The sequence below is a fragment of the Aulonocara stuartgranti genome (assembly GCF_965226115.1).
Source record: "Aulonocara stuartgranti genome assembly, chromosome: 20".
Lineage (NCBI taxonomy): Eukaryota > Metazoa > Chordata > Actinopteri > Cichliformes > Cichlidae > Aulonocara > Aulonocara stuartgranti.
In genome coordinates this window covers 33,313,422-33,326,914 of record NC_138956.1, presented here as the reverse complement: position 1 = coordinate 33,326,914, position 13,493 = coordinate 33,313,422, and the positions used below count along the sequence as shown (strand labels likewise).

General features: G+C 40.6%; 1 protein-coding gene across 1 annotated transcript; it reads right to left on the bottom strand.

The window, feature by feature from the left end:
* Positions 1-434: 434 nt before the first annotated feature.
* nr4a1 (nuclear receptor subfamily 4, group A, member 1) lies at positions 435-4,791 on the bottom strand. Its single transcript, XM_082519088.1, has 7 exons — positions 4,682-4,791; positions 2,851-3,655; positions 2,608-2,737; positions 2,339-2,502; positions 2,021-2,223; positions 1,736-1,914; positions 435-1,412 (listed from the first exon to the last, which is right to left on the bottom strand). The coding sequence occupies exons 2-7, from the start codon at positions 3,643-3,645 to the stop codon at positions 1,156-1,158; spliced, it is 1,728 nt and encodes a 575-aa protein (XP_082375214.1). The 5' UTR covers positions 3,646-3,655; positions 4,682-4,791; the 3' UTR covers positions 435-1,155.
* Positions 4,792-13,493: the final 8,702 nt, after the last annotated feature.

Here is a 13,493-nt window from a genome sequence, read left to right as displayed (position 1 = left end):
GCTTATAAATACCAATGATTGATATTTTCAGGAAATTTATCCATGATTATGCTGTTGCAGTTTGAGACTTGAGTAACACCTTTTGCACATGCTCTAAGTGTGTGGTGGTGGCTGCCTGCCAAATGCACTGCCTGGGCATGACTTTGTAGTGGAAATTGGAGGCGGAGCTTGCAAAAGGGGCTTCAATTACAGTAAGACAGGCAGCGTGAGATAAAAAAAAAACATTCCTTTCCTTTTATGGTTCTTTTCCTTTTTATAGTTTCGGTAGGAAGCTATATCAAAAATGACAACAACAAAAAAAGAAGCGAGTGAATGATCAAGATGTACGATCGGTTCATTACTCCCCAACGCTGCCTGAGCTAAACAATAAATAAATTAAGACATTTAAAATATCCTAAACATTCAGAGAGAAAACAACAAACGCACTCAAAACATGCAGTTCGACATTTTATTAAGTGTTTATCTGAAGTAGAAGAGAACATCTTTGTACATAAAAACAACTCATCCAAAACAAACTGTATAAAACAGTTCAAGTGGCACCAACACCAGACTTCATAACAGATATAAAATCATTTACAAACAAGACCAGTGTGTAAGACTGTACTGGAAAATACACAGTATGTTAGCTGCTCAGAGTCGATTCATGATACATGAACTGTACTGCTGAATAAATCTGTGGGTATTGACTATTTTAATACTGGAGCTGAAAATATCACATTAATGCTTTTTGCTTATATCATTCAAATGATGGTGCGGACCTTATTTGAATTCATTTGTAACTGTTTGGAAAAGTGCTGTCATTTCCCTCAGTTTAACAAAGTTTCCATTCACGGCACCTCGTATGTAAACAGTTACTGTTTGATCCATGAGATGACCTCTCTAATTCCATCTTGAGAGATTACAATTTCCTAACCAAATAAAGAATCATGTGATTGCTCCACAAAAAGGGACTTCTACAAGTTTTATTTCATTTTATAAGTCAGAAGTAGCACTTTACTTCTGATAATGCATAATCCCTAAGGATTGCTTTTTTTATTTCTTAGCTGCATGCAGTTTTACTTTGCTACCTGGAGTATGAGCACTCAGTCTGTTTGCTTTGGCTCTCAGATCAGCTCCAGATTTCACATCACAGATGGCATATCTCCCATCTCACGCTCAAAATGGAAGCGTATCCAGAAAGATTTTTTCCACGATCGGTGGCGGAGGAACGAGGTCTTCTAGTTTAAGGTAAAAGATGCGCTGGAGGCCTTGAGTGCACAGAGTCCTGAGCTCAGGCAGCTTCCCGAGAAGTCTGGATAAATAATTGGGCCTCAAAGAGCCAGAGCCACAGCCAGAGACGTGATCTTTGAGGCAGGTGATGAGCTGATTCTGCAGGTCTTCCACACGTTTTGGTTCCTTAAGACCATGCCGATCTGAGAAAATATAAGAGTCATTAAGCAATCATTTATCTGACTTTAACAAAATAAAACTAAATACAGATGGGAAAGCATAGCATCGTGGCCACAGAGGGAGGAAACAAGCAAATAAAGACCAATATAAGGGTATCAAAGATGACCCCACTTTGAAATTGCGGACTATATTTTGAAATATAGCACAGTGTAGATTGCGTTTAGGTCAGCTGTGATATATAATGTGCTCCATGTTATATTTTGTCATACACCTGTCATGTCAGTATTTTGAAGCAGATTCCCTATATATAGTGCTGTAATCTGAACTCAGCATGATAGTTTCTTACCGGTGATTATGACGAGGGCTGTGAGGCAGGAGAAGGAGGAAACGTCGAGCTTCATGCGATGGAGATTTTGTGAAAACTCCAAGATGGACTCGATCCAGTCGCCAAAACCCCGTACGCACTGCGTTTTATGAAGTACGACTCCATTGCAGAAGATGAGCTTCTCCGTTTTAGGATCAGACCTGCACAAGAGAAACACAGTTTGTTAGCTGTATAAAATATCTCAAGAATGTCAAAAGTAAATGCTAAAGAGGTAGTTTAAATTTTTTTAAAGGAAGTTACACTCACCGAAATGCAAGACGCAGGATGTAGAGTTCAACAAATGCCGATTCGAGCAGCAGTTCCTGATCCTCAAGACAGAACTCAGAGAATCCCGGGATGCTATTTGCCCACTGCCTGATAACCTCCATGGAGGCTGTAAGCAAGTCGTAAAACTGTCTGATGTCACTGGCGTCCTCTTTCTGATTAGGGCTGGTATCCATCTCAACATACTGAAATTAAACACAGCGCAGACATTTAGGTAGCTATCTCAGTTTATTCATTTATTTTTTAGCAAAGATTACTCCAAAAGAACTGAAACAGCTGTAGAAAATGTATTTTTCTTACCTTGGAATAATCCAGTGTCCCAATGCTGGGGTTTGAGTCAATATGTGCCCTCACGAGTGCGGCGATCATGCTCACTGGAGACACAGCAGCTGTTACATCCTGAATAATTTTAGGCTTGGAAGGTAAGCGGCCTCTTCGCCCTTTCAGGCTATCAGTTCTGACAACTGTAACAAAACAAACAAAATAAGAAATGTGGTAAATCTGTTACTTCAGGTTCAGTGTTAGCATCCTTCTACACTATGAATCATGTGTGTTTGCACTGCGCTCACCTTCCCTGACCATGCCTACAGCTAGACACTTCTGGAAACGGCAGAACTGGCATCGATTCCTCCGCCTCTTGTCCACAGGACAGTCTTTGTTGGAAAGGCATACATACTTTGAATTTTTCTGCACAGTACGCTGTAAAACAGAAAGAAGAAATGCTCTTAACTCACATAGCACAAACAAACAATTCGATAACAACTGTTTTCAAATAGGTGATTCTGCAGGACAGAGATATCAGATGTTATTACCTTGAAAAACCCTTTGCATCCTTCACAAGTGCGAACTCCATAGTGATGGCAGGAGGCGTTATCCCCACACACAGCACAGCAGCCTTCGTTTCCACCTGGACTTTTCAGCTTGGGTGACAAGCTTCCAGCGTCCAGTTGGTCAGCACCATCAAAGCTGCGTGCATGCTCCATCTCCAAGGTGGGAAAGGTCAGCGTAGATGGGTGAGGATGGCTCAAGGCAAAAGCATCATGATCTCGTAAGTGTGGCTGACCCAAAGGGGACATATCCTCCATGGATCCTGCACCAAACGTGAAGAAAGATGGTGCATGGGGTGCTGATGTCTCCTCGGTTGCCCAGTACCCTGGACTGGGTGAATATGGCCCAAAGGCTGAATCCCAGGTGGATGTGTGCTGACTCTGAAACCCAGGGGTTGAAGGAGCCGAGGCTGATGCAGGGCTGCCATAATAATCTGACCCAGTGGGGGACACAGATTCATCGGGGTAACTCAACATGAAAGATCCAGGGTAGCAGCCGTAAACTTGGAGTTCATCGAGCTTGAAAGGAGTTTCCTGCGCTGAGGATGGAGCAACATGGGCAGGAGCCGTAGTAAACTGGCATGAATATGCATCGAAGTCTCCCGTGGGAGTGCCCACCAGGGAGCCGATGCTTGGCAAGGATGGTGCAGAGAGGTGCTGGTCCAGTGGGCTACTCATTCCCACAGCCAGCCTGGAGATAAAGTCTGTGTTCTGAAACTCTGAGCTGCCGAGGTTGTTCTCACTAGGCTGAGATCCGTGCTGGGAATATATGCAAGTCATGACTGCAAGACTGAAAAACACAAAAAATGAGAATATAAGAGAAGCCACAAAATCCTGTCATTATCTTTACCCAACCTTCAAGCTTTGGCAGGTTAACCAGCTATAACAGAGGTGGAAGACACTGTTTCTCCACAGCCTTAGACAACATAAGTGCAGGGCCACACGTTGGATAACCAATGGTTAAAAGTTAGAATAAAAGTATTATTATGGAAAGAAAAAGCTCACAATACTATAAACACTCAAATAAAAACGGACTAGAATCATCTGAAAAGTGGCCCAAAGTCATTGCAGTGATTCAGCTCAAAATTTCATAGCAAAATATTGCCTGTTTTTAATTTATGTTGCTGTAGATTTTTCATGAAAAATGTCTGGCTTTGCCCTGGATGTCTTAACTTCTCAAGCATTAGTTTGATACAACACTAATTAACATCAAGTATGCTTCTTTGCAGCATCTATAGATATGCAGAAAGTCTTAAAGGAAGACCATCATGCGCGACATTCTTGAACCCCTCTGCAAATCCACAACAAGGAACCGCCACATGGTGAATTTCGAAGAAATTAAAGAGCCCGGCTGGAGGCGCGTTAGGCATCATTCATTACTGGAGAAGGTTACCCGCTTTTTTATATCACTTAGTCGTGGGGTATATATATATAGTCACGCCTGCAAAGTTCATTGAGCTTGACTTTCAGACATGGGTCCAATGCCAACCCATGAATCACATGTTACATATTACGATACCGCGGAGAAGACTGATGAGGGAACCCACTTGACATACTTATTCCAATCGTAGCCTATATTAGTGTAGATGTAAATCTAGCAAACTTACAACATAATGTATTTCTGCAAGCACAACTTCAAACACGTTTTCGTGTATAAAGGTGTAAACAGATGGCTGCATTCGTTCCGATTTAAAGTTATTTTGCTGCCAGATTAAGTTTTAGTATCATTCAGCTGCAGCCGTACATCTGAGAACTGAAAAAACGACATCCTGCATTCAAGTCTATTGTATTAAAGATCATTAATCCTCATTCTCACCTGTTGGGTCCGTCTACAAGTGTTTTGAACGGTCCGTATTCCACAAACGACCGTGTGTCATCTTATGCGTCTCTCAGCTGAGAAGCAGTCCCTGAGCTCGGGACCCGGGAACAACTTTATACGATTGGCTTTACTCTACCCATGACGCAGGAAGGTTTCCATACATGGGCGGGGAGATTTCCAGTCTGCGGCCAATCACAGCGCTGTTCGAGAGAACAGTCACAGGATGACGCACTACGGGATTCCGTTGACGCGCATACGACCAAGAACCGCAGCATTGTCCTCCCTGAGCAGACACGCACGCACAGGCACGCTCTCACTCTCACACATGGCTAAATAAAACTCTACAAATACAAATAAAAGTAATTCTGCGCATGCAAACACTGATAGTCGACTCCCCACAAGAATGTCTTTGTTATAGGCTGCGAATGCTTTGCTGATTATTGGTGGAAAAACTGTGATTTTATCATTTACAAACAGGAAGTCACAGATGTTTTTCTATTCCTGTGAGAGAGACAGAGAAAAAAAGAGCTATTTTCAAGCCTGGTGTCTTTGGGTAAGAATGGAGAAGAATACTGCTGAGACCTACATTTTACATATCTGCTGTGTACATATCCATCAGGTGTTCTACTTTGTATGGGACTGCACAGAAATCCTTCAATCTCCCATCTAGAGAGGGGTTATTGCAAGGACAAAGTAGGCACACACACAATGGTGGAAATATTATTTGATCCCCAGCTGAATTTGTAAGTTTGCACAGTTACAAAAATTGAATAGTCTATTTGTCTTATGATAGTTTCATTTTAATGTAGAGAGACAGTATATCAACCAAAATGTTGAAAAAAAAATACACTACATGAAAGTTATAAACTGATTTGCATGTCAGTTAGTGACCTTAATCCCTAAGTAAAACATGACTTAGTAGTACAAGGGTGGAGAAGCACTTGTTGGCAGCACAGCGATAAGATGTTTCTTGTACTCGGTCACCAGGTTTGTACACATCTCAGGAGGGATTTTGGCCCACTCCTCTTCACAGAAACAGTCTAAATCTGTTTCTTGGGTGGTACTTGCCAGCACGATGCATCATGCATTGAGGTCTGGAGACTAGCTATATTAATTACCTTAACTGCTCCTGCTATGGGCCGATCAATCACCTTTCTGATGGACCCAGGACCCAGGCAGGATCTTGCATAGCATTCTGAATGGTCGAACTAACAGGTGTTATGTTCTCTCACAAAGCTTCTTGCTTTGAAAGCTCTTTGGTCTTGTCCATGGTGGGGGAGAAGTTGAATGAAGAAAATGACTTTGTGGAGAGATGTGCTATATACACAAAATGAGTTGAGATCAGCAGTATCTGTAATTGATGTGTTATACTCTGTGTGCTACATGGACAAATCAGGCTGGGTTTTAAGGCCCTTTAGCTAATGAGGGCCAGTCAGATTTATTACTGTGGTTTTGATTCAAGCTTGTGTTTGCATCCTTAACGCGAATATATTGTCCTGCACCTAACATATAAAAAAGAAAGCCGCCTTGCATAATTGTTAGACTAAACACTGAGTGCTTAGGAAAGGCACACATAGCGAGCACTCTTTGCATGAGCAGGAGGGAGAGCCATCGTAATCCATTCATGCTCCTGTCTCACGAGACACTTCCCCACATTTTTTAGTTGCCTCTTCTTCAGCCACGTGTTTGTGCAGAAATCTGCATTCCCAGCCAGAGATGACTAACAGACAGAACAGCAGCTGAAATAACAGTTACTGCAACAGGAAAAGGTGAATAAAAGAGCATACAAAGACAAAGCCTTCCATTTATGCCTCAAAAAACTGGGCAGTAATGTTATTTTTAAAACAGCACACATTTTGTTCATATTCTTAATACCAAACTTTTAACCCGTATAGCTTATGTTTATTCAACGAGTTATATGTATCAGCTTTGCAGACTACCTCTCAATATTAGTAATGCTTCCCACATTTGCCCTGCATTTACTTGCTAGCATCTGATCGCCTTAAGTGTGATTCACAGAGTAGTAATCGAGTAAAACAGAAATTAAAACTTGAGTTAAAGTGAAAACTCAGTCCTTAGAGCTGAGGTCCTGATCTTTGCTATGTGTGAACTGGTTTTTACTGATTTAAATGAGAGCCCTTGACTGTGACACAAAGGCCTTTATGTGTGTGTGCCTTTTTGAGACCTAACTGTAAAGAGGATCACAGTCTCAGAGCCTAGTTTGAGATCATTGTTTCTGTTTCGCATATTGGCAAATTCTTTTGTGTTTTGTTGCAAAGATATTAATCAGTATAAAGTAGAGAAAAACTGTACACAATGAGATCAAGAGAGACTCTGGGTTGGACATTTGTACGTGATAATTGCTAGCGTATAGCCTTTACTCATATGAGGCTCTCCTGTCCACCTACACAAGTTCGTTAGAGGGCACCCCTACGAGGTGTTGCTGTCGTGCAGTAGTGTGTAGTGCACTTGCGTTTCTCTTTTTCTCACTCCTCCACTCAGAAACCTCTACTATTACCACTCAGAAACCAGTACTGTCTTGCGAGGCTTTACGTGAGACCCCACTGCGTCACATCTCTTCCCACCTCGACTCGTGTTTTCTCAAAGCGTTTGTCAACCTCCAGACTCTCATTAATGATGTGCTCACTGCCCCCGAATGTCAGTCATAGCGCTGTTGCCACATGGGAGGAAGAGCTTTTCACAAGCTGACAGCAGAGGAAGCAGGCCGCGCACACATTCACACGTCAAGCAGAAATTGTGAGTACGGGTGATGGTGAATGATTGAGCTGCGTGCACCAAAGGCAACATGGTTACACAGTTGCTACTGGCTTCGAGACAAAATTCTCGGACAGTACACATTTTTGGCTTCTGAGCTACTGATGGCAGCCTCGGGTGGTGGAAACTAATCACCCTGGTGTTGCGCGTTTGTTTTCCTGTTAATCTGTGATGTCATGTGAGCACTGTCTGGGTCCTCCCTGCTGCACAGAAACAAATTTCGCTTGTTATCATATCTGTCTTATCAGACACAACGTCATTGCTTTGTGACATCCGCTCTTTGTATCTAATTTTGGGCGCTTACTCACAAAACGTGGAGGAAGTCGTCACTAAATCATAGCTGCTAGGAGGTTGCACTTTATTCTGTTTCCATTAGGCTAAAGCTGATGCAAGATCTTAGACCTTATAATGTGCAACTGTTCTCACTCACACATACACCAACCACCTGTTGCTCCTCCAGAGGCTATTTTAAGTGTTGAGAAGATGTTTGGGATTGTGGAGAAAATCCTCCAGTTCTTCTAGACAAACTTGTTGCAAACTGAAGACACGTTTGTGCACCTTTACCATTTACCATCTGATAAAAAATATCAAAGCTTCACGAAGAGCTGCAGGGAATCCTTGAGGGACTTCAGCATTGTAATGAAACTGATAATAGATAACAGAGAGCTCTGTACACAAATTACTCCCATCAGGGAGCTGGACTAAAGCTGCATCTGTTCGTTAGAGATGGAAAAAAGTGCTAAAGCTGTTGAAGCCAGATCCCAGGTAGTTTGCATACAGATGTAAATGAGGCAGATATGATATCCATATCACATCTTTTTCCAAACCTTAGGGAATTCCACTTCCTTGGTACAATTACAAATTGTTGATTTCAACATTTAATACACTACACCCTCTGACCGCCCCCTCCCCCCGATATGAAAATTTAACCACACCCATATAAACTAAAAAAGAAAGTTATCATATCTAATAGTATAGTATAGTATTGTCAAATGCTATCTGTTGCTTGAATATCAGTCGGTGCACCAGAGATTTCTTTTTTTAACAGTGCAATGAAAATCATTTAACCTTGAACATAATGAAATAAAATATCAGCTAGTTAACTTTACTTTCTCTTTCAAAATGTGCCTCTGATAATACATTGGGGACTCTTTACTTCATGTGCGCAGTCTCTGTCCAAGCTCAGGTCCTCTACTAGAGGCCTGGGAGCTTGAGGGCCCTGCGCAGTATCTTAGCTGTTCCCAGGACTGAGCTCTGTCTGGACAGAGATCTCAGATGTTGCTGCTGGAGCCAGTTGCCTAGCTTGGGAGTCACCGCACCTAGTACTCAGATTACCACTGGGACATCCTCCACATCTTAGGCAGGGAGGCAGGCAGGCAGGCAGGCAGGCAGGCAGGCAGGCAGATAGATAGATAGATAGATAGATAGATAGATAGATAGATAGATAGATAGATAGATAGATAGATAGATAGATAGATAGATAGATAGATAGATAGATAGATAGATAGATAGATAGATAGATAGATAGATAGATAGATAGATAGATAGATAGTTTATAATCTAACATCAAAATATATTTTAATATTTTTAAAAGAGAGATTGATTTCAAAGCTTTTGACACAAAGCAGTCAACTGTCAGGGAATTTCATAGCTACAGAGGATTAAACTATCATAAACTAAAGCATCTGGTAAATTATACACTAAGGTGCTCACAATAAGCTGTGTTACTGTTGGTGTTTTTTGCTGTTTTGTGAACTACAAAGCTAGTGTGCTCTGTGATGCCTTTGTTTGTTTGTTTTTATTAAATGTGCATTCAAAGGTATAAAACAATCCACTTATTTGATATTTGACATTTCCAATCACATTTTGTATAAATAAAAACAAATTATTATTTTATTTACGTTTTCATTTTTGTTAACTGTTCTGTGAAAAGAATTTTGAGATATGTGGGAAATCCTTCGTGCCACATTTAATGCCACAATGCTGAATAACTTGCAAGAAACACAAGTCAGACTCTGGAGTAGACGTATTTGCAGAAGCTGTTGGTCGCACCCATGACGAAAACATGATAGGCTTGGTTGCCACTCTTCCCCTTTCTTTTTTATACCGAACACGTGAGACACTTTTTATCACCCCCACATTCCTCCATGAGGCTTAAATCGCCACTGTCCTTATCAGGTTCCACTTTCCAGTCTCAAATGAAAAGAGGATCAGGCACCACACATAAAGTACAGCTCATGTTTTAAATTCAGATCACATAAATTAGCACTTCCTTCCCTTCATTTTCATATCTCCAAAAACGGTCATTTCTGGGGGGGTTTAAACTTTTTTTTCTTCTTGCTGCGTAAAATAACACATTGACTTTGTTTTTAATGGGTGTGAACAGCCACATTGGTGTGCACAGAGCTACAGGTCAGTCTAGGAACAAGTGACATCGAATCTGTTATGACTGTGGTGACTATAGAGTTCTCAATTTTTGCTTATGTTTGCAGAAAGGAGAGGATGCAGCACATACTGTTCATGCTCCCTCTGGTGGAAGAAGGGAAAAATACCAGACTAGTTACGGTTTTATTGTTGCCATTTCAAAAAATGAACTTTCCCTCTGAATAGTCAAACCAACATGTATGAGAAAGTTCTTAAAATATTGAAATATTTGTATAAGTACAGTGTAAAAAAAAATAAAACAGTACTCCATCACAGAGAAAACCTCACATTCAAAATGCAAAGCAAAAAATGTACTTAGAGTATCAACAGTGAAAGTATACATTTCTAAAAATGAATAAATAAAATAAAAAATGGTATAAAAAATACATACGATACAGATACATGTAATAAGATTTTAAACATACTTCAAACATTTTCTGACATTTTTTAAAATATAAAATTAGTTTATTTGTATATTATCATTATAAAATAGTGCAGCCAAAACTTTCCTTCTGTGTAATAAATTTAAAAGAAAATGCATTCACTGTTTTTAGTGAGAAATAAGAACGACTTAAATAACTTACGGGGAAAGTAAAAAAAAAGGCTGATCATAGCAGCTGCACGTGTACAATGTCTTTATGTCCCTTTAATTCTGTATTGTCAATCAGAGAGCAGTATCTTATAAGTCTAGTTTTGTAACTTTTCTGTAATGTTTGCAGTTTTCACTCCATTTAGAGGGGCTTACTCAATTCAAATGCCATGTAAATGCGTTAAGTAGCTGGCATGCAATTGGCTGATTAGAGAGTTATGTTGTTGAGCGTGTACCTAAGTGTACCTAATAAAATGACCAGAGATGACAGAAAGGAAAAGCAAATTAGGCACATAAGAGAACCCTTACCTGGAATCCAGGGTGGCACAGGAAGTGACATCAAAGATTTTTCTCAGTAAACTTGGTAATTCACATCAAAAGTACTGAACATCCTGAGAAGGGCCAAGGTCACAGACCAAAACGACGAGCAAAACCCCAACTAAAAAAAAGGGAAACACTAAGCTACAGGTTCAAACAAAAACTAGACAACACAGGTTCCCTGACAGGCCACAAAACAGGAAAAACATACTAAAAATAAAGCGTCAGAAAACCTTTTACCAAGCTTCATCGCCTTACAGGCAAATTTCAACAAAAAAGAACAGGAACTGAGAATGTATAGGTTTGCCACAAGTAACTCTCAAGAAACACATTTCAAGGTACATCAAAGGCTGAACTTAACATCCATCCAAGACAAGCTCAGTGCCCAAATGGCAAACAGCTGGGCCTCAATACGCAGCTTCACTAACAAGCAGATGCTGTCAGTGGCATTCAGGTGTGGCACACACACACACTCTCAGAGGCAAGAAGTCAAACAGTCAGTGGATGTGACAGCCCTGCATAAATGAAACCTTGTGAGAAGGTCAGAGTGAAAATGTCACTTTGGTAGAGCTGTTATCAGCTCAGAAACAACTGAAATGTCGTGTCAAACCAAGGCAAAGCAAGGCTATTTGGATGTACGCTAAAGCTTTTAGTATACATCCATTTGGATTAAAAAAGGCAAATAAATAATTTAATAAAAACAACATTTAACTGATTTTTGATCTGCTTTCAACAACGACCACAACAAAATCTTAATCTGAGAGGATAAATGTGACTATAATATTGACTGTAGCTGTCAAAAGTGTAAAGATAAAGACTCAAAGTACATAAGAATATCTTATGTGAAATAAGTCAAATACTGTGAGTACTGACAGTTGCAGGCTCTATTACTACAGCAGACAAGTTAAGTGCTGTTCGTGTTTTTCTTGTCATGTTGGAGTTCTCCCTGTTCTGATCTTAATCTGTGTGGGTGAAAGTCTTTGATTCTTATCAATTTTCCGGCCTGAGTGACTCAGCGGGACCCTGATAGGTCCGAGAGTGCCTCTTTTCTCAGTGTTCAACAAAATATTTTTCCTCATCTTTCAACTTTTAAAAGAAGTAAATGAAATGCCCCTTTGCAAATTCTCACTCCAGCTTTCCAACATACAAACTAACATAACTCGCCACAGCAATCAGATCAGCTGTGAGTTATTAGTCACACATAAAGCGAACAGTTTTCTGTGCATTTTACCAGGAAGTTACTACCTGACATATTTTGTGTTGGTTTTCAGGTCATTCAGATGGAGGGCCATAAGATTCTGCTGACCCTCACTTAAATGTTACAAAGTGAGTGGTATGGATGTTGCTGGCCTCCTGCGGCTGCTTCCCTCACACTCACTGGCCACTTCATTAGGTACAAATGTTCAGCTGCTTGTTATGTAAATCTCTAATCAGCAAATCACGTGGGAGCCATTCAGTCCATTTACACATATAGATACGATCGAGGCGAGCTGCTGAAGTTCAGAATGTGGAAGAAATGTGATTTAATTGACTTTGATGTGGTACAGTTGTTGGTCCCAGGCGTGCCAGTCTGAGTAATTTCAGAAACTGCTGATCTACTGGTATTTTCCCCACGCAAAACTCTCCGCAATTTACAGAGACGTATAGAGACGAAAAGATGTCGGGGCAAAAATGCTTTGTTGATGTCTGAGGAGGTCAGAGGAGAATCGCCTGACTTTTTTGAGTTGATAGGAAGGAAATAGTAACTCAGATAATCACTCATTACAACCAAGTTATACACAAAAGCATGTCTGAATACACATTAGCAGATGGGTTACAGAAGCAAAAGACTGCGTTGAGTCAGCTAAGAACAGGAAACCTAAGACTATAAATTGCACAGAGTCACCAAAACTGGAAAGAAGAAAATAGTCTCCTTGCCTTCATTTCTGCAGTGACATTTGAATGTTTGACTCAGGATTTTGCAGTAACAACATAAAAGCCATCCATCCTGCCTTTTATCCTTGTTCAGGCTGCTGCTGTTATTGTAATGTTGTGGGGGATTTTTCTTTGTCACACTTTGGGCCCCTTAGTACTAACTGAGGGTCATTTAAACATAGAGCGTGCAGACTGTTACTCACCAAGGCCATCTCCTTGTGACCACAGTGTACCCATGCTGCTTCAGGGAGGATAATTGGCCACGTCAAAAACCTCAAATCATCTCTCTTGAGAATGAGACTAGTGTCAGGAGAGATATGAAATAAATACAGTGTTTGGTGAGTGTATTTATTTAAGTCGAAAAGCTCAACCTGATTACATATCATATCTGTCAGTCAGTAAACAGCCAAAGCCTTAACTTAATACTTTGTGGAGGTATTTATGAATAATCTCCGTTCACATAAAGGGACAGATTGTTTTTTAATTGTTGAAATTAGTAACACTTTAGTCTTTGAGGTTATAATGAAACAATATCATTTCCAGCTGCTTATATTCATGTAAGTTGTGTCCCAGTGCTGTGGGACACAACTTACACTAGCTTGTGATCCACAAAGAAACAACAAAAAAATTGTTTTTTTTTAAAAAACTGTCATCTTTGAACTTAACCACTGGAGGGCAGCATCCTGACACAAGTGAGCAAACACTCGTGTCTTCACTGCAGAGCAGGACCTTTACAGCATGTCAGCAGCTTACTGTCCTCTTGCCTTTGGCTGAATAACGGGAGGCGGA

What these genes read in the sequence shown, in the direction of transcription:
- nr4a1 (XM_082519088.1), bottom strand. Translation starts at nt 3,645, where the DNA reads ATGACTTGCATATATTCCCAGCACGGATCTCAGCCTAGTGAGAACAAC. An exon ending in TGTAGGCATGGTCAGGGAAG is followed by an intron (nt 2,503 to 2,607) that starts GTGAGCGCAGTG and finishes GTTTTGTTACAG; the next exon opens with TTGTCAGAACTGATAGCCTG. An exon ending in AGCCCTCGTCATAATCACCG is followed by an intron (nt 1,413 to 1,735) that starts GTAAGAAACTAT and finishes ATATTTTCTCAG; the next exon opens with ATCGGCATGGTCTTAAGGAA.